Source organism: Nuphar pumila, chromosome 3 (assembly GCF_984573655.1).
Source record: "Nuphar pumila chromosome 3, dmNupPumi1.hap1.1, whole genome shotgun sequence".
Lineage (NCBI taxonomy): Eukaryota > Viridiplantae > Streptophyta > Magnoliopsida > Nymphaeales > Nymphaeaceae > Nuphar > Nuphar pumila.
The window spans coordinates 117960310-117984412 of NC_143251.1; the positions used below are offsets into that span (position 1 = coordinate 117960310).

The following is a 24103-nucleotide window of genomic DNA, read 5'->3' on the forward strand; positions in this document are numbered from 1 at the left end:
GTGTAATGTCAGGTAGGGGTGGCAATCGGGTCGGGTTGGCGGGTCAGCATACCTCAACCCGAACCCGACCCGTTTATTAAACGGGTCGGCTGTGGCAAACACGAACCCGACCCGTTTAATAAACGGGTAACCCGACACGACCCGCCAACCCATTTAATAAATGGGTTGGGTCGGGTCGGGTAAACGGGTTTTCAGGTTGGCGGGTCGGGTTGGCGGGTTGACGGATCGGGTTGGCAGGTAGGCAGGTTGGCGGGTTGGCAGACGGGTTGGCGGGTTGACCCACCCGCCTAACCCGTTTATTAAACGGGTCAGCCGGGTTGGCGGGTTGGCATACCCCCAACCCGAACCCGAACCCGACCTGTTTAATAAACGGGTTATGCGGGTCGACCCGTTTATTAAACGGGTTGGCTTAAGCCCAACCCGAACCCGCCTAAGAGGCGGGTTGGCGGGTCGGGTTGGCGGGTCGTGTCAGAAATTGCCACCCCTAATGTCAGGTCTTGTGATAGATAGATACGATAGAGCCCCAACAAGTTGCCTATACGGAGTCGGATTCTCGAGTGGCTCTCCATCATCAATCTTCATTTTGACATTCACAATCTCAGGAGTATCAACATGTCTTTCATCTGAAATACCTGACCGGGCAACAATATCTAATAAAACTTAGATTGAGTTAGCAAGTAACCTCTAGGTGAGTAGGCAACTTCTATACCAAGAAAATATTTCAAAAAACCCAAATCACTCATTTCAAAATGTGTTTTGAGAATTTTTTTAATATCATAAACTCCCTGTTTATTACTTTCAGTGATGATCATGTCTTCAACATAGAGTAGAAGGATGATAATACCTGCATCAGAATTCTTAACAAACAAAGTTGTGTCAGTAAGACAAAATCGAAAACCAAAATCAAGCATAATCTTACTAAACTTATCATACCAAGCTTTTGGAGCTTGCTTGAGACCATATAAAGCCTTGTTTAGGCGAAGTGTTTTTCCTTTAGGTATATTCATTCCTGGTGGTGGGTCCATGTATACTTCTTCAGCTAAAGTTCCATTTAGAAAAACATTTTTAACATCCATTTGAAAGATATGCCATCCCTTTATTGATGCAAGAACTATTAGGATTCTAACAGTGGTCATTCTAGCTACTGGGGCAAAGGTCTCTTCATAGTCTATTCCATATTCTTGGGAATAGCCTTTTGCCACCAACCGGGCCTTGAATCTTTCAAGAGTGCCATCACTCTTGGTTTTCACCTTGTACACCCAGCGACAACCAATAGGTTTCTTGTTGTTTGGAGGATGGTCTTGAATGGTCCAAGTATTTGCTTTTTCTAAGGCTTCTAATTCGACTTTCATAGCCTTGACCCATTCTGGTTGATCCTTGGCTATATCATAACTGAGAGGTTCTTCATAGGAATGAATTAGAGCAATAAAGGCTTGATGTTTTGGTGAAAAAGACTGATATGACACAAACTTTGCAGGAACCCTCGAGATCCTAGTGGATTTTCTAGATGAAGAGGCAGATTCATGTTCCCTTGTGTATTTATCCAGGGCACACTGTCTTTTTAAATTTCCTCGTCTAGAGTATTGAATACAATCTTGACTATTTCTATGAGGATCAGAATCAATCACATCCATCTGATCATCTAGATCAATTTCTCTTTCACTATCCTTTAAAACTAGATCCAACAAGAAGGAATACTCATCTATTTCAGTAGAATTTTTGTTTTCAAAAAAACTTTCATTTTCTAGAAAGGATACATTCCTTGAAACGTATAACTTGTTGTTTTTAGGGTCAAAACATCTGTATCATTTTTTATTATTTGCATATCCTAAAAAAGTACAGGGTATAGCACGGGAGAGAATTTATCATTCTTATCTGTAAAAACAAAGCACTTGCACCCAAACACCCTCAGTCTAGAATAATCAGGTTTTTGTTTATAAAGCTTTTCAGTAGGAGAAATATTCTTTATTGAGGATGAGGGCATCCTATTAATAAGATACACAACAGTTAAAATAGCTTCGGCCCAAAAAACTTTAGGAACTTGATGTGTGATAAGTAGTGTTCTAGTTGTTTCTATAATATGTCTGTGTTTTCTCTCAGCTAACCCATTTTGTTGAGGGGTATAAGGACAAGATTTTTGGTGTGAAATTCCATGTGAGTTCAAATATTCTTTAAATTCAGTTGATAAAAATTCTCCCCATGAATCAGTGCGAAATATTGAAATATCATTCTTAAATTGATTTTTGACCATATTATGAAATATTTGAAAAAAAGAGAACACTTCAAATTTGTGTTTGAGAAAGTAAATCCAGGTATATTGTGTAAAGTCATCCACGAAAATTACATAGTATAAAAACCCACCTTTTGACGTAACTGGTGCAGGACCCCAAACATCAGAGTGAATTAATTCAAGTGGTCGAGTGGAGACAAAAGTTCTTTCTTGAAATGCTAGTCGTTTCATTTTTCCAAGAATACATTTTTCACAAGTGAAAGTTTCAAAATTACAATTTTTTTTCATGTTTGGAAAGTACTGAAGCTTGGATATACAAGGGTGACCAAATCTTTGGTGTAAAAGATCCAAGCCTACTTTTTGAACATTGCAGCATAATGTTTTCTTGGGTAATTCTAAAAAATCCATGTAATATAAGCCTCATTCTCTATGGCCTTCCCCAATCAGCTTCCCTGACTGGTGATCCTGTACTTGACAATCATGAGAAGAGAAGGAAACATTACACCCATGATCAGTTAATTGAGAAACAGATAAGAGATTTAGATTAAGTTTGGGGATATATCTAATCTTTGGAACACAAAATCCTTTTGAGTTTTGAGAGTTATTTTCGAAATTTCCTATTCCTTTTATCTCAAGGGATGTTCTATTCGCAGTAAAAACACTCGATCCACTTGAGTCATAACAATGCGACAGTAATTTTAAATTTGGTGTCACGTGAAAAGAAGCACCAGAGTGGTGCCAACATAAGAGATCGCAACTCCAGCTGAGGGAGAAGTTCCTTTAAGAAGAGGTTGTAGAGCCTCCACCAGCTGAGACAGGGACATGTTTCCAATGGATGTCTCATTTGATTCATTTGATTCAACAACAGCTACCTTCTTCTCATTAGATTTTTTCAACTTTGGACAGTAAGTTTTAACATGTCTGGGTTCATGACAGTAATAACAAATAACTTTTCTCCTTTCAAAATCGCCTCCTTGCCCTTTCATTGTTTATTCTCCCAATATGTGGAGGTTTGTATGTGCGAATGTGATTACCTGGTCTAGATACAGCTAAAACTGTATCATCATCGCTTTTGTCGACTCGTTTCTTGAGTCTATTTTCTTCCATACTTAGCTCTTCAATGGTATCTTCAATAGAGGGAACATTTCCCCGATGTAGAAGAGCGGACTTTGTTGATTCAAATTCGGGTCTCAACCCATTTATAAATTGAAAAAAATGCTCTGCATTTACTTGATTTTGGCGAAGCTCAATGTCTTGTGGACAATGCCACTTTGGTTCAAGAAGAGCCAACTCTTCCCATAGTTCGGATAAGCTATTGTAGTATTCTCTAATACTTCTCTCTCCTTGAACCATATTCCGAACCTTTTCTTGTAAGTTACATATATGAGCAATATCTTTAAGAGAATACATTCTCTTAAGATATTTCCACGCATCATTAGCATGTTCAAATTTTGCGAGACTTGAACACTTCTTTATGTCTACACTAGAAATTAGCCAAGACATGATCTTGGCGTGACCCGTTCTCCATTCTTTCCATTCCTTTTCATATGTGGAGATGGCCTTAGTTTTTTCCACCTCCGAAAGAGGTACTTCTCTTCCACCTTCTTTAGTGAGCGTTAGTTTAGGTTCCTTATCGGTTCCATCAATTAAGCCCCATAGACCCTTTCCCCAAATAAGATGCTTCATGATTGAAGCCCATGTTACATAGTTTGAATCGTTGAGTTTTATGGACTTAATGGTGACATTATCATTGTCATCCATTTTACAAGCTTGGGAATGAGAGGGGAAGAAGAAAAGCAAGTGGGAAGAGGAATATTTTAACCACAAAGATCGAAAATAAGTAGCCTTCCACGCCCTTCAAGGCTACACACAAGCACTCCTTCAAAGAGACTTCACTTTCTTGAAGAGTAGTTGCATGGCACGCTTCCCAATACACGTCCACCGACCTTGCTCTGATACCATGTAAGAAAGTGAAAAATACGCTACAACAAATGTCTCTCAACAAGTTCTCACAAATACACCATAAGAACCACAAAGGTTCACAAAGAGAACTTAAGAATACACACAACCCGAAACGGGTATAAAAATGAAAAATAAACAATTTTATTGATTTGAGATAAAAACCCAAAACAAGAGTAAGTCTTTACAAGGGGAATAGCCCCATATTTATAGAGAGGTAGAGAGAAGCCTTAAGAGAGCTGTTGGACTCTCCAATGGCTCTAATAGAGCTGTTGGGGAGTCCAACAACTCTTTTTGGATTTACCTTTTTGACTTGGTCAAAAAGGTACCTTTTTGACTAGTCAAAAAGGTACCTTTTTGACTAGTCAAAAAGGTAAAGGCCTTGGACTGGTTTGGCTAATTCTAGTTGTATTTTAACTAGAATTAATTAAACGAAAAATCCTAACTAGAAATGAGATAAAACATTACATGTCTATGAGATTACATATGAGATATTATATGAGATTACATATTTTAACAGTCCCTAGTGACTTGTGCCCATAATGAGCACAACCTATTACAACACTAAAAAAACTGAAATACTCCTAATGAGTATTTTCTATTACAATAATGTACAAATATTGATATATATACATATATATATACACACAAATATAATATATATGCATATACATATATATATTTTAACACTCCCCCTTAAACTTACGATGTGATCACACAAAGTTTGTCAAGCAAGAAGTGAAACCGGGGAGAAGGAAGCGCCTTCGTAAAGAAATCTGCCAGTTGAAACTTTGATGCTACATACGACAAGATAATCGCCTTTTTAAGATATTCTTCTCAAGCATAAAGACAATTCATATCGATATGTTTGATCTTTTCATGGAATGTGTGGTTGTCAGCTATGTATATGGTGCTTTTATTATCATAACATAATTGAGAAGGTGTCTTCATCAACACTCTTATATCTGCCAATAGTCGGCTCAACCATACAATTTCAGACGTCGTGGTAGCCATGACGGCAGCTTCAGTTGATGACAATGATACTTTCTACTGCTTCTTGCATTTTCAAGACAACAATGAGTTACCTATAATGACATAAAAACCAATAGTTGAGCGTCTATCATTGTGATCTCTCCAATCAAAGTTAATATAAGCAATTAATTCAAGTGGGGAAGAAGAAGATAGTAAAATTCTTTTAGAAACAGAATTTTGCAAATATCTAATGATACACGTAACGAGACTCATGTGCATAATACTAGGGGAATGCTGGAATTGACCGGCTATGTGTACTGCATGCGAAATATCAAGTCCGGTGATGGTTAAATAGGTAAGGGCCCCAATCATTTGGCGATAAGAAGTAGGGTCATCCAAGGGTGTTCCATCATCTATCTTCTTTTTTGCATTGATTACTTCAGGAGTATCTACTTTTTTTTCATTTGTAATCTCAGGCCTGTTAATAATATTAGTATCCAACTTGGATTGAGTCAGAAAATATCCACGTGCAGAATAAACAACTTCAATTCCTAGAAAATATCTAAAAAATCTTAGGTCAGCCATTTCAAAGCTTTGTTTTAAAACATGTTTAATAAAACTAACTCCTTGTTTATCCCCTTCTTTGATTATCATGTTGTCAACATAGGGAGAATAACAATTCTTGCTTCAGATTTCTTAACAAACATAATAATGTCAGTATAATAGGATATATAACCATGTTTAACAATAATAGAACTGAACTTATCATACCAGACCTTAGGAGTCTGTTTTAAGCCGTACAAGGCTTTGCGTAAATGAAAAACCTTTCCAAAAATAATTTCTTGTCCTGGCGGAGGATCCATGTATACTCCTTCCTTTAGTTCACCATTTAAAAATGCATTTTTCGCATCTATTTTATAAATTTGCCAATTCTTAATGGTGGTTAAGGTTATAGAGGTTCTGACAGTGGTCATCCTAGCATCATCATGGACTATACCATATTCTTGAGAGTATCCTTTGGCTACTAACCTAGCTTTATATCGCTCAAGGGAGCCGTCACTCTTAGTTTTAACTTTGTAGACCCACCTGCAACCTATAATTTTTTTTGTTTAGGTAAATCTTTTATTGTCCAGGTACTGGATTTGTCTAAGGCTTCAAGCTCAGAATTCAAAGTAGCTATCCATTCAAGATGATCTTTGGCTTGCTTGTACGTATTAGGTTCAAAGTAGGAATAGATTTTTGCTAGACAGGCTCTATATTGAGGGAAAAATGACTCGTAGGATACAAATCTATCTGGAGGTCTAAGTTCCCTAGTGGATCTTCTAATGATACTAGATTTTTGAGTCAAGGTTGAAATATTTTTATAAAGCACTAGGTTCACTATATTTTCTTGTCGTTTATACTGAATAATAGGTGGTTGATGTCTATCTACCGTATGGTTCTCATCATCAGAAGTATTTAATTGTGGTTCTTCATTCACACAATCAATGCATAAGGAGTCTTCCTTATCATTAGGAAGCAGTTCAAGCAGAAAGGAATAATTGCTAGTTTTATCAGGCACATTTTGATCACATGTATGAAAATATAAAGTTTGTTATTTTTTAAATCATAACATATAAAGCCTTTTTGTGTTTCTCCATATCCGATAAAAACACATGGAATACCTATAGGGGATCATTTATCATCTTTTGTTGTAAGGTCCAAACATTTGCAACCAAAGGTTCTCAATCTAGAGTAATTTGGAGAAATTTTGTAAAGTTTTTCAACAGGTGAAATATTTTGAAGCTTCACCGATGTCATTCTATTTATGAGATAGACAACAATAAGTCTAGCTTCGGCCCAAAATTCTTTAGGAATATTTTTTTAAATAAGAATAATTTTGGTAGTTTCTATAATGTGCCTATGTTTTCTTTCGGCTAAACCATTTTGTTGAGGGGTGTAATCACAAGATCTTTGGTAAACAATGTCATTAAGTTCTAAATATTTTTTGAAATAATTTTACATGAATTCTACCCTTGAATCAGATGGAAAAATAACAATATTGCTTTTAAATAAATTTTGGACTAAGTTGTGAAAAGTTTTAAAATTTTCAAACACTTCATTTTTTTTTTGCCTAAAAAAATAGATTCAAGTATAGCAAGAATAATCATCAACGAAAATTACATAATAAGCATAACCTTGTTTAGAAACAATAGGAGTTGGACCCCATACATCTAAATGTATTAATTCAAGAGATCTAGAGGTGAAAAAAACTTCTTACTGAAAGAGAACGACTTTCATTTTACCAAGAATACAATAAATATAATCAAAATTTTCATTATAAAATTTTCTTAAATGTTGTATATTGGATAATTTAGATAAATTAAGATGACCTAGCCTTTGATGCCATAAAGAAATATCCAAATCTTATATATTGCAACAAAAAGAATTTTGAGGAATGATCATATGATCCATGTAATAAAGATCTCTCTCTATTGCTTCCCTCAATCTGTATCTCGGACTGGATATCTTGCACTAGGCATTGGTTGGATGAAAAGTTGATTTTACAACCATGATTGATTATTTGGGAAACTGAAAGAAGATTCAAGTTTAATTTTGAAACAAATCTAATTTTGGGTATAGAAAAGTTTGAAGAGTTTTTTAAAATAACAATCCTTTTGATATCAAGAGAAGAACCATCCACATTAAAGACATTAGATCTATTTGAATTATTTTTATATTCCGAGAGTAGAGATATATTTGAAGTCATATGAAATGAGGCACCGAAGTCTAAAAGCCAAGAAATCTTACCTGGAGTGGAAGAAGAGGAGACCGCGGCACCCGAGAAGGAAGATAATGAACCTTTAAGAAATGGTTGCAAGGCCTCCACTAGTTGAGATAAGGACATGTTTTCAATGGATTTTGAATCTCTATTGGACTCATTCTTGTCCCCTTGTGATGCTTCTACACTTGCCACTCTTCACTAATCTTTTCTTTTGAATTTGAGGTAGTAGGGTTTTGATGTGTCCCGGTTCTCCACAATTGTGACACAATTTTCTTTCTTCCTGTTGAGAATAGGTGGTTTTAGGTTAAGTTCTCTTATATTAGAGGTTTTCTGAAATTTTGTTCTCATAAGGACTTAGATGTAATTTTTCCTTTTTGCCTTTCTCTATTTAATATAGAGAGAAGCCTTAATCTAAGACAATGTGATTAAGTTTTCTGTGCAGCCGTCTCTCTCTCTACACAGGTGGCTGCTCCCTTCTACATGGTATCAGAGCCCTCGATCTTGGGAGCGTGATCACGAAGATGACTGATCTTCACCAACGAAAAAAAAAATTCAGACTGCGTGAAAATCAGGTTTGCTGTTGCACTAGTGTGGAAGATCTGATAACAGATCTGGGATGTTACCCAGATTTGTCGTCAGATCTAAGGATGAAGCTCCTGTCGTGATTTCCTGGAGCCGTAACGATTTCTTTTGAATCTGGTTTTTTTCTCTCTCTTCGTGGGGTTTTTTTTGTCATCTCCTGTCGTGATTCTTAGGAGATTGACAAGTTCCTGTTGGTGCGTGCCTGTCGTGATTGACGTGCCGTGATTGACTAGTTCCTGCTGTTCCTGCTGTTCCTGCTGTTTGGGTTACGCAGCAGGCTTCTGTGCTGCTACGTGCCAACCGTGAGCTGTTGGCTGTTCCTGCTGTTTGGGTCACGCAACAAGTTTCTGTGATACTGCGTGCCAGCCGAGATTGTCATGTTTTCTGTGCTGATTGCGTGACTGCCGTGATTCTGGATTTTTTTTTCTGTGTTTGCTGTGTGTGATCGAGATATGATTGATCTATTTTACTGTCTTCTGAAGACTTATTGGCCGTTATGCTTTATATGTTTGGGGAACAACAGTTGTCGTGTTCATCTGTGTTGCAACTGAATATTATTGTTGGTCGTGGTGTGTTTGGGTGCAGCAATGGTCGTGACTCCCTGCTGTGTCGAGTTTTGTTTCGTGTTGTGTTAGTTTCAGCTATCCCTTTGTCGTGAAAGTAGCAGGAGTGATTACATGCTGGTTGTGGGCTGTTTTCTTTTTTGGAAACAGCAGGGCTGATTCCTTGCAGTGTTGGAAAATTCTACTTGAATACTTGTTCTAGTGAGCAGTATGGCTAAAAATTCGAAATGTGATTCTAAAATGGAACAGATTGGGGAGTATAAGGCTTTTGCCAACCCCTTCTCGTATGGCTCTTCCGTAAGGTTGAATGAAACCAACTATGCCAGGTGGTCCAGAACTTTTATAATGTCGGTATCTGGACATCGTCGAAAACACATTTTGTTGGAAGGCGAACCCACTGAGAAATTGGGAAAATATGTTACTTGGGATGAAGATAATGACATAGTTATGTCATGGATCATGAATAGTGTCGAACCCCATATTGCAAATGGATTGATCTACTATAATACAGCCAAACTGATGTGGGACAATCTTCGTGATACATACTCACAAGAAACAAATGTGAGTCGTATCCTGCAAGTCGAACAGGAAATATATAATTTGCAACAGGGAGATCAGGCCTTGGCCCAGTACTATGCCTCTGTCAAAGCTGCGTTTGAAAGACTTAATGCTCACATGCCTCTTTGTTGCTCGAAGCAAAAGGATCATCAAGAACAAACCATGGTTGCTCGTTTTCTTACAGGTCTTTCTTCAGATTTTTCTGTTGCAAAAGTTCAAATGTTGACTGGATCAGATGTTCCCACTCTTGCTGATGCTTACAATCGTCTGAGTAGACTTGCGATCTCTCTGCCATAATCTCAGTCTGTGACTCAGTCATCTGCTCTTGTTGTCCCATCTAGTTATGGGCGTGGAAATATTCATAATATCAGAGGACGAGGACGTGGATGTGGTATGGGAGGCAGAGGAAAGCTTCAATGTACATTCTGTGGAAAATCTGGACATTTAGAAGATCGTTGCTGTGATAAGCATGGTCGGCCAACCTCTTCTTCATCAAAGTCATATACTCCTAAAGCAAATGTGACTACTATCGAGGCAACAAATGTACAAAAGAATATCGCTGAAAATGAAAGTAGTATCACCCTTAGTCGTGCGGAATATGATGAGCTGATAGCTCTTCGACCTTTGAGTTTCACTCCTCCTGTAGCTGGTGTTGCATATTCAACCGGAAATCATCTTCATCCGACTGATAGTAAGTGGGTTATTGACTCTGGTGCATCCAGACATTTGTGTGGAAATTCACGTGTTTTTTCAGATCTAAAGGATATTAAGGCTCAGCTTGGAGTCTCCTTAGCCGATGGGAGCTCCTCCCCGGTTGTTGGTCAGGGAAATATTTCTATATCCTCCTCATTACAGTTGAAAAATGTTCTTCATGCTCCAAACTTTCCTCAAAGTTTACTCTCTGTTAGTTGCCTTATAAAAGAACAAAACTGTAGAGTAATATTTGATCCAATGGGTTGTCATTTTCAGGATTTGCTGACGGGGAAGAAGATTGGTGGAGGCTATGAAGAAAATGGAATTTACTACCTACATCATCCAATGGGTATTGTTCATGCTGCGGTGGAACATTCATTCAGTCCTGTTCAGTGGCATTGTCGTCTTGGTCATCCTTCATTGTCAAAGCTTCGGTCGGTCTTTCCTCAGATTCCTTCCACCACATCATTTCAGTGTGAAGCATGTCAGTTGGGCAAGCTGCGATGGCTGGTATAGCATCTACAGGACACACACACACAGAGAGAGAGAGAGAGAGAGAGAGAGCAATGGCTGGGGCGGCAATAAGATGCTCGACCTCCAAGCCCTAATCAATATATAAATAAACAGTTATACAACTATCCTTGTAATATCAGTGATATTACAAGGATGCCATTAATGAGAAATATACAGCATGTGTTATATTAACATACCATGCGTATGGATCTGGATCCAGATCCATACGCAAGCTATATATTTTAACACCCTCCCTCAAGTTGTACGTGATTTTGGATCATGTACAACTTGCTCTTCAATAGCCAAAATTGACGTCCTGTTAACCCCTTGGTAAACAAGTCTGCCACTTGATCTTCTGTTCGAACATGATGTAGTTCTATCTCCTTCATCTCGACTTTCTGCCGTATGAAATGTTGATCAATCTCAATGTGCTTCGTTCTGCTATGCTGGATAGGATTACATGCAATGTTTATTGCGCTTTGATTGTCACATAGAAGAAAGGATTGAATAATTGTCTCCCCAAGATCACTCAATAAGTGTCTAATCCATGTGGCTTCTGCCGTGCCTGCAGCCATCGATCTGTATTCAGCCTCTGTACTCTATCGTGCCACTGCCTTTTGTTTTCTGCTGCTCCAGGATACTAAATTGTGTCCAATATAAACACAATATCCAGAGACAAATCGTCTCTCATCTGGATCCCCTGCCCAATCTGCGTCTGTATAAGTGATGAGTTCATGTCCTCTATGCAGATTATCGTTCTTGCGATAAACAAGTCCGTCTCCTATAGTTCCTTTTAAATAGCGTAGAATGCGCTTCACAAGTTCCATATGACCCTCCGTTGGAGCATGCATAAACTGGGATACCTGATTGACAGCATAAACTATATCAGGTCTGGTAAAGGTCAAGTACTGTAACATTCCCACGAGACTTCTATACATTGTAGGGTTGACACAAAAATGACCATCTTCAGAGCTCAGCCTTTGATGTAATACACTAGGAGTACTGACTGGTTTGCAATTCGTCATGCCGGCTCTTTCCAGAAGGTCAAGAGTGTACTTGTGTTGCATGAGTGTCAACGTGTCTTGTTGTCTGTCAACTTCCACACCAAGAAAGTACCTCAACTCCCCTAAATCTTTCATCTTGAAAGTTTTTATTAAAAACTGCTTCACGTCTTGCACATGATTATCTGAACTCCCAGTGATCACAATGTCATCAACATATATAAGAAGAAGTATAACAATGTCTGCCTTTTGGTAAATAAAAAGTGAGTGATCCAGAGAGCATCTTCTAAAACCATAACTCTGAATTTGCATAGAGAAACTTTCAAACCAGGAACGAGACGCCTGTTTCAACCCATACAGAGATTTCCTTAGTTTGCACACCTAGGCAGTAGGATCCTTCTCGGCATAACCAGGAGGTTGCTCCATATACACTTCTTCCTTTAAAACTCCATGCAAAAATGCATTTTTAACATCCATCTGGCTAAGGCTCCAACCTCGATCGACTGCTAGGGATATGATGACACGAATAGTACCCATTTTGACTACCGGACTAAAAGTTTCATCGTAGTCTTCACCATATTGTTGTGTGAATCCTCGAGCAACAAGTCGCGCCTTATATCTGTCAATACTTCCTTCAGGCTTATACTTTGTTTTATAAACCCATTTGGAGCCAACTACATTCTTTGCTTCTGGCCGAGGGACTATTTCCCAAGTCTGGCATTCATGAAGAGCTTCCATTTCTTCATTCATAGCTTCAGTCCAATGACGGGATTGAAGAGCTTGATTAAAACAAGTGGGTTCATCCTGTTTTGTGAGCTGAGACATAAACAACTGGAAATCAAGGGAGAAGGTCTCATAACTCACCCATCGTTGAATAGGATGCTTAATGCGTGACGGCCTTTGAGCCGAATCATTGGCGATGCTTTCCACATTCCTCGGCTCTGTATTTTTGTCCCGTCTAGTATATATCTGTCCAGAGAAGCGTTCTACTGGGGTTGGCTGAGCTGGAGACTCAATTGGAGATAATTCAACATGCATCTGTGAGTCATTCAATTCCCTACTCAAGCTGAAGGGAGGACAATTTGTCTGACATGTTTCTCCGGTATTAGCAAAAAGATCTGCGCTCATCCATGGATCATATACTTCTAATTCTCGAGATGGCAACGCTGCAGAGTCATTAACCTGAAAATTTCGTTCGTCAAAAACAACATTTCTGGAGGTCCTAATACATTTTGTAGTAGGGTCATAGCATCGATAACCTTTGTATTCATCTGCATACCCAACAAATCTGCACTTGACAGCCTTGTCCTGAAACTTATTCCGCAGAGATGAATCAACATGTACATAACATACACAACCAAAAACACGCAGCTCATCGTAAGAGGGATGTTGCCCGAATAAAGTATAATAGGGAGATTTTCGATCCAAAAGTGCCATAGGAAGACGATTTATGATATGAACAGATGTGTGAAAAACTTCTGTCCAGAGACTAACGGGCACATTGCTATCATGTAGCATGCTCATCGCGCTCTCGACAATATGCCTATGTTTCCTCTCTGCAACCCCATTTTGTTGAGGAGTATGAGGGCAAGAAACCTGTCGACTTATTCCTTTATCCCGAAGAAAGGCAATAAACTCGTTCGATGAATACTCTCCTCCACCATCATATTGTAAACGCACAATATCACAATCAAACTTTGTTTTGACCATCGAATGGAATTCCCGAAATATTTGAAAAACTTCATGCTTGTGTTTTAAGAAATATATCCAAGTATAACGGGAATAAGAATCAATAAAGATAACATAGTAACGACTGCCAGAAAGAGAGGGAATAGGTGCGGGTCCCCAAACATCAGAACAAATAATCTCAAATGGCTTTGAAGCTCTTTTATTTATAATATGAAAAGGAAGAACATGACTTTTGCAGAGTTCGCATGAAGAACATTTATTATTATCATCAGAAAATGAACATAAACTAGACTCTGGAAGGAGACCATCAGATACAAGATTTTCAACGAAACATCGACTACAATGTCCCAAACGACTATGCCAAATATCTGGCTTATTACAATGAGATGAATTAAAAACTTTCAATGAAGGAAAAAACAAAGACTCTGATGGCGAAGACACTGAAGAATGCTTGGACGAGTGCAACTGGAGGACTGGGACTGAAGACGAAGACACTGAAGGAATCTCCTTGAAGACGTACATGTTTCCTTGTCGCTCCCCCTTAGCGAACGTCTCCTTCGTTCGTAGATCCTTAACATAAACAGAAGAGGGAGTAAATTCGACGGAAGAATTCATATCGTCAACAAGTTTAGCTACAGCAACAATGTTCTTTTTAATATTAGGAGCAAGAAGGACATTGGACAAGTGAAGTGAGGACTTTGACATAGGGATATGTGCATTGCCAGTATGACTAATGGAGTGATAAGTTCCATCTCCCGTAACTATACTACCTTTTTCAAAGTAAGGCAATAAGTGAGATAACTTACCCGCATTACCCGTAACATGCGTGGCGGCACCTGAATCAACATACCATTCGCCTTGTTCATTTTGCTTGATCGACATCTGTGACAATGCTGATAACAAAAGTTGTTGCATATCTGTGGATGGCACTTTTGTGTCCAGAGCAGTAGCTGATTTATTCTCAATTTTGTTTATTTTTCCTCTATTCTGTGGATTGAACCAACAATCAGCTTTCACATGTCCTCTTTTGTTACATAAGAAACAAGTGGGCACTCTCCTCTGATTCCCTGTATTAAACCCCCCTGAAATATTAGGTGTAGGCAAGATACCACGTCCTCCCTGCCCGAAACGTCCGCGGCCTCTGCCTCCTTGATGACCTCCATTCCCTCGTCCAAAACCTACAGAAGTGTCCATGGCCAAAACTGAATGAGGACGAGCTGATTCATTTCCTTCTGCCCTTTGCTTCATAATCATCTCATGCTGAAGAAGTTTCGCTTGGAGGTCGTCAAAAGTAGGCAAGTGAGGGAGGCATGATAAAGCTGTGGTAAACATGTCAAAATCAGGACCCAATCCATTGAGAAGTTGTTGAACTTTATCTTTATCTGCAATAGCACTTCCAACAACAGCCAATTGATCAGTGATACTCTTCAAGCGGCCTATGTATTCCATGACTGTCATGGAGCCTTTCTTCAAACTTTGAAATTCATGTTTTAAGTACATAACTCGGGCTTCTGATATCTGAGAGTATGTCTGAGACAGCTTACTCCACAGATCTGCCGCAGTGCAATCATCTGAAAGAGTAACCAACACTTCTTGAGAGAGTGTTGACGTAATATAAGCAACCAAAGACTGATCCTGCTTCCTCCAAGCTGTATGCTCTGGATTCTTAATGGAAATGGTAATTGTGTCACCCTTCTCATCTTTGGTTTCCTGCAAAGTAAGCCGTGGTGGTATAGGAACTAAACCATCTAAATGTTCATCGAGATCCTGACTCCGTATAAAAGGAAGGATTTGCCTTTTCCAGGTCAAAAAATTAGAATGAGTAAGTTTTTTTGTAACGAGCTGACTAAAGAAATTGGCAGAGGGACCGGATGACGAAGATGAAGAATAATCCATATCAGTGGAATAATGAATAAGCAAAACACGATGAATGAAAAGAAATAAACAGATTTGAGATCACTTAATTAATCAGTAAAAACTATAATAGGGCATATACCTGTATGACCAAAAGTGCTGCACAAAGAACACTAAAACAACAAAGAGGAAAGGAAACAGCAGTTGGTGATGTTTAGGCAAGAGAAAAAAAAATTGGAACCAGCACAGACGATAGGGTAACAGAAAGGAAGGAACTTGGGATGAACACAGTCGATGAACACGCTGTTCACGCTGAAAGGAAAATAAAAGTACCAACTTTCAGAAGGGGAAATCAAGGGATGAACACGCTGTACCAACTTTCAGAAGGGGAAATCAAGGGATGAACACGCTGTTCACGCTGAACACGCTGTTCTCGATCTGATGAACACGCTGTTCACGCTGAACACGCTGTTCTCGATTATCTGATTGCTGTTGTTCACGATCAGGAAATGGGTGCTGATTGCTGCTGTTCATGATCGAGAGATGGGTGCTGTTCACGATCTGCTATTTCAGAATTTCTTCACCCACGTTGTTCACGATCTGCTATTCCAGATCTTCTTCACGCACGCTGTTCACGACCTGCTATTCCAGATCTTCTTCACGCTGTGCTCTGATACCATGCGAGTTTTGAGATCTGGCTGGTATAGCATCTACAGGACACACACACACACACACAGAGAGAGAGAGAGAGAGAGAGAGAGAGAGAGAGAGAGAGAGAGAGAGAGAGAGAGCAATGGCTGGGGCGGCAATAAGATGCTCGACCTCCAAGCCCTAATCAATATATAAATAAACAGTTATACAGCTATCCTTGTAATATCAGTGATATTACAAGGATGCCATTAATGAGAAATATACAGCATGTGTTATATTAACATACCATGCGTATGGATCTGGATCCAGATCCATACGCAAGCTATATATTTTAACACAAGCATCATCGAAGTTCGTTCCCTTCGAGTCAGTCTAGTAATAAAGTTTTTGAACTTCTTCATGCAGATGTATGGGGTCCTAGTAAGATTCCTACTAGGACTCAGCGTCGTTATTATCTTGTTATTGTTGATGATTTCTCTAAGTTGTCATGGGTATTTTTAATAAAAGAACGATCTGAAGTTCCAAGTATTATCAAATCCCTCATTCTTGAAATAAAAACTCAGTTTGACTCTATTGTCAAGATTGTTCGCACTGATAATGCTCTCGAGTTTAAATCAAAAGGTCTGTTACAATTTTACCAAGATCATGGCATCCAACCCCAAACTTCCTGTGCCTATTCATCTCAACAAAATGGGGTGGCTGAGCGAAAACGTCGGCACCTCCTTGATGTTGCCAGGACCATTATGATTCAATCCAATGTTCCTGCGTTATACTGGGGTGATGCGATTACCACTGCTTGCTATCTGATCAACCGCATGCCTTCGTCTTCTATGGGTGATCAAATTCCATTACATATCCTAAAACCTAATGCTCTACTTTTTTCTTTATCACCAAAAATATTTGGATGTGTTTGTTTTGTACACAAACTTGGCCCTGACCGTGATAAATTAGCCGCTCAAGCTACAAAATGCATATTTATCGGTTATCCAAAAAATCAAAAGGGCTATCGATGTTATGATCCTATTTCTCGCCGAGAGTATGTCAGTGCGGATGTATCTTTCCTGGAATCCTCTCCATATTACTCTATTTCCGGTTCCCCGCTGCAGGTTGATCCAGCTGAGTCTTTTCCATTACCTATACCTCCTTTTCCTTTGAAATCTGTGCCCTCATTACCGAACCAAACTTCATCCTCTTCCAGATTTAATAATTCTCCATTGGTATATGTGCGTAGAGCTCCACTTCCGCAAGAGCCTTCATCTTCTTCTTCTTCTGAGGTAAGTTCTACTGATAATCGTGATCTTCAGGATGATGATAACAGGCCTATTGCTCTACGAAAGGGGACAAGACAATGTACCTTATATCCCATATCTCATTTTGTCTCCCATGCCAGAATTGGACATCAGATGAAGTCTTTTATTTCAGCCTTATCTGCTGAAACTATTCCTCTGAACTATCAACAGGCAGAACTTGATACTCGCTGGAAGCTGGCTATGAAAGAAGAAATGACAGCTTTAGTATCTCAGCATACCCGGGATCTAGTTGATTCCCCAGCAGATGCTGACATTGTTGGATGTAAATGGGTATATACAATAAAGTACAAATCTGATGGTTCTATTGAAAGGTACAAGGCCAGATTAGTCGCGAAAGGGTATACTCAGACATATGGAATTGACTTTTTTGAAACTTTTTCTCCTGTTGCACGGATGGGTACCATCCGTCTTGTTCTCTCAGTAGCTGTTCAGCATGATTGGAGCTTGTGCCAATTAGATGTGAAAAATGCATTTCTATATGGGGATCTATCTGAGACCGTTTACATGCAACAACCTCCAGGATTCGAGGTTGAGGGGGAGTGTCAGAAGGTGTGTAGATTGAGAAAGGCGATTTATGGCTTGAAACAAAGTCCTCGTGCATGGTTTCAAAAGTTGTTTGAAGTGATGTCAAGCTTTGGCTTTAATAGATCAGCAGCAGATCATACACTTTTTATAAAGAAAACTAGCTCTGGCATAGTTGTTATGGTGGTATATGTGGATGACATCATTCTTACAGGAGATGATGTGAAAGCTATTGAAGCCACAAAGGCTCATCTTCAAAAACACTTTGTTACAAAAGACCTTGGTTCACTCAGGTATTTTCTGGGTATAGAAGTTGCTAGAAGCCGTGAAGAGATGGTTTTGTCTCAACGGAAGTATGTTCTTGACTTATTAAAGGAAACGGGCATGTTGGGAGCTAAACCAGCAAATATTCCCATGGACCATAAAGTTCAGTTGTTTGAAGAAGGGTCAAAACCAGTTGATAGCAAAAGCTATCGCTCCCTAGTAGGGAAGTTATTATATGTAACTGTGACCAGGCCGGATATTGCTTTAGCAGTAAGCAAAGTTAGCCAGTTTATGGACAAACCAACTGAGGTACACTGGAATGCAACCATAATGATTCTCAGATATCTAAAATCCTCTCCTGGAAAGGGGTTATTGTTCAGGAAAGGTGAAACTCTGGAGATAGTAGCCTATTCTGATGTTGACTATGCTGGATCTGTAGTAGATAGAAAGTCTACCACAGGAATCTGTGTGTTTTTGGGAGACAACTTGATTTCCTGGAGAAGTAAGAAACAAAATGTGGTTTCCAGGTCGAGTGCAGAATCAGAATATCGGGCTATGGCCCAAACAACTGCTGAATTGATATGGGTTCGCACTGTTCTTCATGATCTCCAGGTGAAGGTTTCCTCTCCAATGACCATAATGTGCGATAACAAAGCGACAACATATATAGCAAACAATCCTGTCTTTCATGAGAGAACAAAGCACATTGAGGTTGATCGCCACTATGTAAGAGATATGATTCAAGCTGGTCATATCACTACCAAATACCTAAAGTCGGAAGACCAAGTTGCAGATATGTTTACAAAGCCTCTTGCTAGGCCAAATTTCTCAAAATGTTGTGACAAGCTGAGCATGATTGATATCTATGCTCTGGCTTGAGGGGGAGTGTTGAGAATAGGTGGTTTTAGGTTTTCTCTTATATTAGAGGTTTTCTGAATTTTTGTTCTCATAAGGACTTAGATGTAATTTCTCCTTTTTGCCTCTCTCTATTTAATATAGAGAGAAGCCCTAATCTAAGACAACGTGATTAAGTTTTCTGTGCAGCCGTCTCTCTCTCTCTCTCTCTCTACACAGGTGGCTGCTCCCTTCTACACTTCCTTCATCATTACGTTGCCTCCCATAATTGGATTTTAAAAAATGAAGAGGCTTGTAGGTGTTGGTGTTTGCTCCGGGCTTTGATACAACTAGCACATTATCCTTGGGCTCTTTGGGCTCCGTCATGGATTTCAACCTTGTTTCTTCCATACACACTTGGGCAAAAATTTCATGAATAGGTGGAGTCTCACCCTTTTCGCTATGGGTAATAGTGACCTTTACACTTTCAAATTCGGGTCTTAAGTCCTTGCATAAATTGAAAAAATTCTAATAATTCTTCCTTTGGCGAGCATCATTAGGGGTATCCCAAACGGGTTCAAACTTAGTCATTTGGTCCCATAGCCTCTTTAAGACTCCATAGTATTCCCACACACTTTTATCACCTTGTGTGCATTTGGGAATTTTGTTATGAATCCTTTTGAGTGTAGGTTTGCTTGATAAAAGTCCAAGCTTCATCCACTCTCTCAAACTCTAAAATATTCTCACATGGTTTCTCGCTCGTGCTCTTCATGAAGAGATAACTTTAACATGACCTACTTTCCATGCTTTATAGACATTTTTGTACTCTTAAGAGAGTCATTTCCTTCTCTTTTCCTTTAAATGTTTCTTCTTTAGTCGATCCATTCCCTCCCGTAGCAACTTGAGTAAGAATGGGTTGAGGTTTCAAAGTGGAACCATCAACCACGTTCCATAGTTTTTTTTTCTACTAGGATTCTTTTTACCATAGTGGCCCACATGTTGTAGTTGGTCCCATCAATTTTGACGGGATCAACAGTTACAACTTCCTTGTTTGCCATTAAAGTAAAGAGAAAGATAGAGGAAAAGAGAAAAGAAAAGAAGAGAGAGAGGAGGATAAATAGATGAAGGTTGATAACACGCCTCCCGAGGCAACAAACTGATGCTCCTCCGATCTTCACGGTCCACCACATTATCTCCAAATGCAACAAAAGAGCACAAAGATCTCTTATGGGTCAATACAAGAATACTAGCATAAACCCACTAATAGTCTAGCGAAAGAATATGAAAAAATATAAATTTATATTTCAGCAAGTGCTTGATACAAGCTCATTTAACAAAAGGGAGAAATGACCCTTATTTATAGAGCCAAGCCACAACAAAAGGGAGTCTGTCCAACTAGCTGTTGGACTGCCTTCAACAGTCATAAATATGACTGTTGGGATCCATCCAACAGCTAGTTTGACTGCTGCCCCAACATTCATATTGAATGAGATTACAAAAAATAAAAATATGACTGCCTTCAACAGTCATAAATATGACTGTTGGCTAGTTTGACTGCTGCCCCAACATTCATATTGAATGAGGTTACAAAAAATAAAAAAACAGAAAGGCAATAAATTAAGTGTTAATGGGTATTTCCTATTACAATAATGTACAAATACTGGAATATATATATATAAGTACATTGTTGTAATAGGAAATACCCAGAGATTACCTTCTGGAGAGGTTTGTTTGATATCCAAAAATGTCTCAGTAACAGTCGGACAAGTGGGTAATGTTGGGGTGAACCAGAAAAAATTGGGTAGAGTTGGATCTAAATGTTGTCTAGGTAAGTGAGAGTAGTAGTTATGAACCTTGTAGACCATCCCCATGGAGGTGGTGAAGGGAGGGTCCCGGTTGGTAGAAAAAAACCCTCAACTCCTTGGGGTTATCCTGTGCTTGGAAGGAGTAGGAAAAGGACAAAAGAACTTTTTTACTGTCCTCCAAATGGTTTTGCAGTCTATTTTTTTGGTGAGGTTTGAAATTAAATGAATCATTTCTTCATCACGTGGATAATAAGACAACCTATTGAAGGACCTAAAAATTACCCTATTCTAACTGTAATCTTTTCTGATGGTCTTTTTTTATGCCTTCTGTGTTCGAAAGGAGATGACTATTGAACTTTTATCTGAGCCTAGAGCTTATGCATATGCACCATATTTCACACTGACAGAGAGATGATATGTGCATACAAATGCTTTGGTAAATGCTTGACCTTTTTGGTATCATTGTTTGATTTGCCATGTTGAACCCTGGGGTACATTTTCAACATCTGGTGTTTGAATCATGTGCTTCAATGCCTTTGTTGGCTTACTTGTACACTTCATGTGTTGGAACTATGGTGGATATTCATTTTAGTTAGTTAAATCTTTGATTCTTTTTTGTCTTTGTTATTCATTTTACTCGGTTAAACCACATTTATGCTAATGATATGGGAACAATTTGTGGCAGTTGCATTCAGACTATACGATTTAAGGCACACTGGCTACATTGAGCGAGAAGAGGTAAATGCTTTCTTATGAACTTTTAACTACTAATGATTCTAAGTTAACAGTATCTGTTACCTTTCATGTTAAAGTATTTAGAGAAGTGAATGATCATCAAGCCTCTCTCTCTCTCTCTCTCACACACACACACACACACGCATATATATATATATATATATATATATATATATATATATATATATATATATGATTCACATGGTTTATTTACATGACAGTCTAGTGTCCAAATATAATCCCATACACACACACACATGCCTGTACGTACACACACATTTTTAACTAGGTTAGATCTAATAGATTCAAGTGGCCTTTGGATTGTAACTGTGTTGAGAGTGGTTCACAAGCCCAACTCACTGATCTACTAGGCCAGGGCTTTGAAGTGCTCATTTAGGGTTTGGGCTTCAAGCTCAAACCTTCTGTAGGTCAGGTGCCTAAACTATCAATGCACCTTTCTAATATCCAGGCTTTGTTTCCTTAATCATATACCGAAGCTCGTTGTTAAACTATTGGTGAATCTGTGATCTTTCAAAGTTGTTCACTTTATGGAGTATGGAGCACAAAGTTAGTAGTCATTCACAAGGAGGGGAGGACATTTGAAGTATCTTTATGGAATTTTCAAACTTCTCACTCTCCCTCTGCTTGTGGCTTCTTATTATGTTCTTTCAACTGATGTATTTAATATCCTTGCATTTTTTGGTTGACTTGTTTGGCATTGGTCCTCCTGAGAACCTTTCCTAGATCATCTATGATTTTCTGAAGGGTTAATGGTTAGATTCAATAATTATTTTTTAGTTGAAAGAGATGGTATTGGCTCTTCTCAATGAATCAGATTTACATCTTTCTGATGATTTCGTAGAAACAATTGTTGACAAGGTACACAACTGCCCATTGGACCTCTTTTTGGATGTTAGTTTTAGATTATGTTGTTCATACGTGTCTGGTGGTTTTACATGTGCTGCAGACTTTTGATGAAGCTGATGCTAAAGGCGATGGAAGGATTGATCAAGAGGAATGGAAAATGTTTGTGGCACAAAATCCTTCTTTGATGAAGAACATGACTTTACCATACTTGAAGTGAGTATTGCATCACTAAAAGCCTACCATCTTTAATAAATCATGAAGAAACCAATGTTTTAAAACCCAGTGCGTCGGGACTCGTCTGGGCGTGAACTCGGTGATTCAACCGGTTCATGTTAACTTTTAAATGTATTAATCAAATAGATATATAGGTAATTACATAAATATATATGATATGCAGTTACATAAATATAAATACATATGCATTATGCAAAATATATACAATATAAACTTATATGATATATAAATAATGTACATATACATATGATTTGGCTGAATCATAAGTTGACCCAACCAAGTCATATGAAAACTTGCTTATTCGGCTGAGTCAACTTGTGAGTTTTCCGAGTCTTGTGAAAAGCCTGGACTGGCAAGTTTTGAAACATCGGAGGAAACTGGCTTTACTGAAAGAAACCTGATTACTAAGGCGTATTTTTACACAGTGACCCTACTCATGCATTTGACAAATATTTTGATCTGTCACCATGTTCAACTCTTAGGACCTAGAATGACCTTCATGAAGGTATCCAATAAAAACTAAGGGGTGGCAGTTTGAAGATTTGAACTATGATGTAAGTCATGGGGAGCTATCCATTGTTTAAGAATCAAGAGTTAAAAGTCTCCTGCTGCTCTTTCGAGATGAGCACATCTAATATTGAATATTGATGATGTGGATGGCCATGTAGTTTCTAGTCATGCATGCCAAGGATCTGTCAAGTCTCAGGTGGAGAATATCGCCATTGGGTGTGTACCAATCTCACCAGGATTAGCAGTCTCTTGTCATTAAGGAAGATGGTTGCCACTAACTGTCTCAAAGAGAGAGAGTATTGTGTGAATTCTGAATAGGGTAACTATTTGGCCATGCCATTAGTATTATATTAGATAATGGGTAATCTTGGTGCAAGCTTTATTTTGTTCAATCTTACCAGCCTGGTTTGTTGAAGAGAAAGTGCACTTTGAATTGAGTCTTTACATTTCAACCCTAAACCTCAATTCTTACAATCGTGAAATTTTAGTGCACCGTGTACTATGCTATTTACTATTTTATTACAAGTAGAACAACTATCACTTGTTTACATGAAAGTACAACTTGTATGGTTGCTTTATAGTTGTAATCAAGGGAATATATTTGCTACAGTTGATTGTAAATACAATCGACTTAGCAAAGTGGCCGTCACCCTTTTTTGGTTTTTTTCCTCGCATGTAACACCGTAGATGTAATCTACATATTTTATTTAGTAGGAGCCGGCTTTTGGATCGCTGGAATCTGACCTGTATACATTTTTTTCCGGCGATCCAAAAATCAATGGATATGAATGTATTGATTTTTCTGGACTCATAAAAACGTTTTTTTTTGTCGAAAAAACATCATCCAAGAGTCGATTCTTACTAAATAGAGCATGCTGAACAGATCTATCAGGTTTGATTGTGTCAAAATAACTCACATCATGAGATTCTAATCGATTGTAGCAAATATAAATCATGTAATCAATGCATTCACATGTTTTATAAATAAAAGTG

At 38.5% G+C, this 24103-nt stretch overlaps 1 protein-coding gene across 5 annotated transcripts in view; it reads left to right on the plus strand.

Annotated features, from left to right (window-relative positions):
- LOC149843435 (calcineurin B-like protein 7) overlaps window positions 1–24103 on the plus strand; it is a 51026-nt gene that overhangs the window by 26013 nt on the left and 910 nt on the right. For 3 of the 5 annotated variants that reach the window (XM_089999792.1, XM_089999794.1, XM_089999793.1), the window contains exons 6-8: window positions 21450–21502; window positions 22298–22378; window positions 22467–22579. In XM_089999792.1, the coding sequence (XP_089855918.1) occupies window positions 21450–21502; window positions 22298–22378; window positions 22467–22579 (247 nt within the window). Of the gene's footprint in view, window positions 1–21449; window positions 21503–22297; window positions 22379–22466; window positions 22584–24103 lie in introns of those variants that run through there. The other 2 variants (XM_089999796.1, XM_089999795.1) reach the window with 2 other exon arrangements.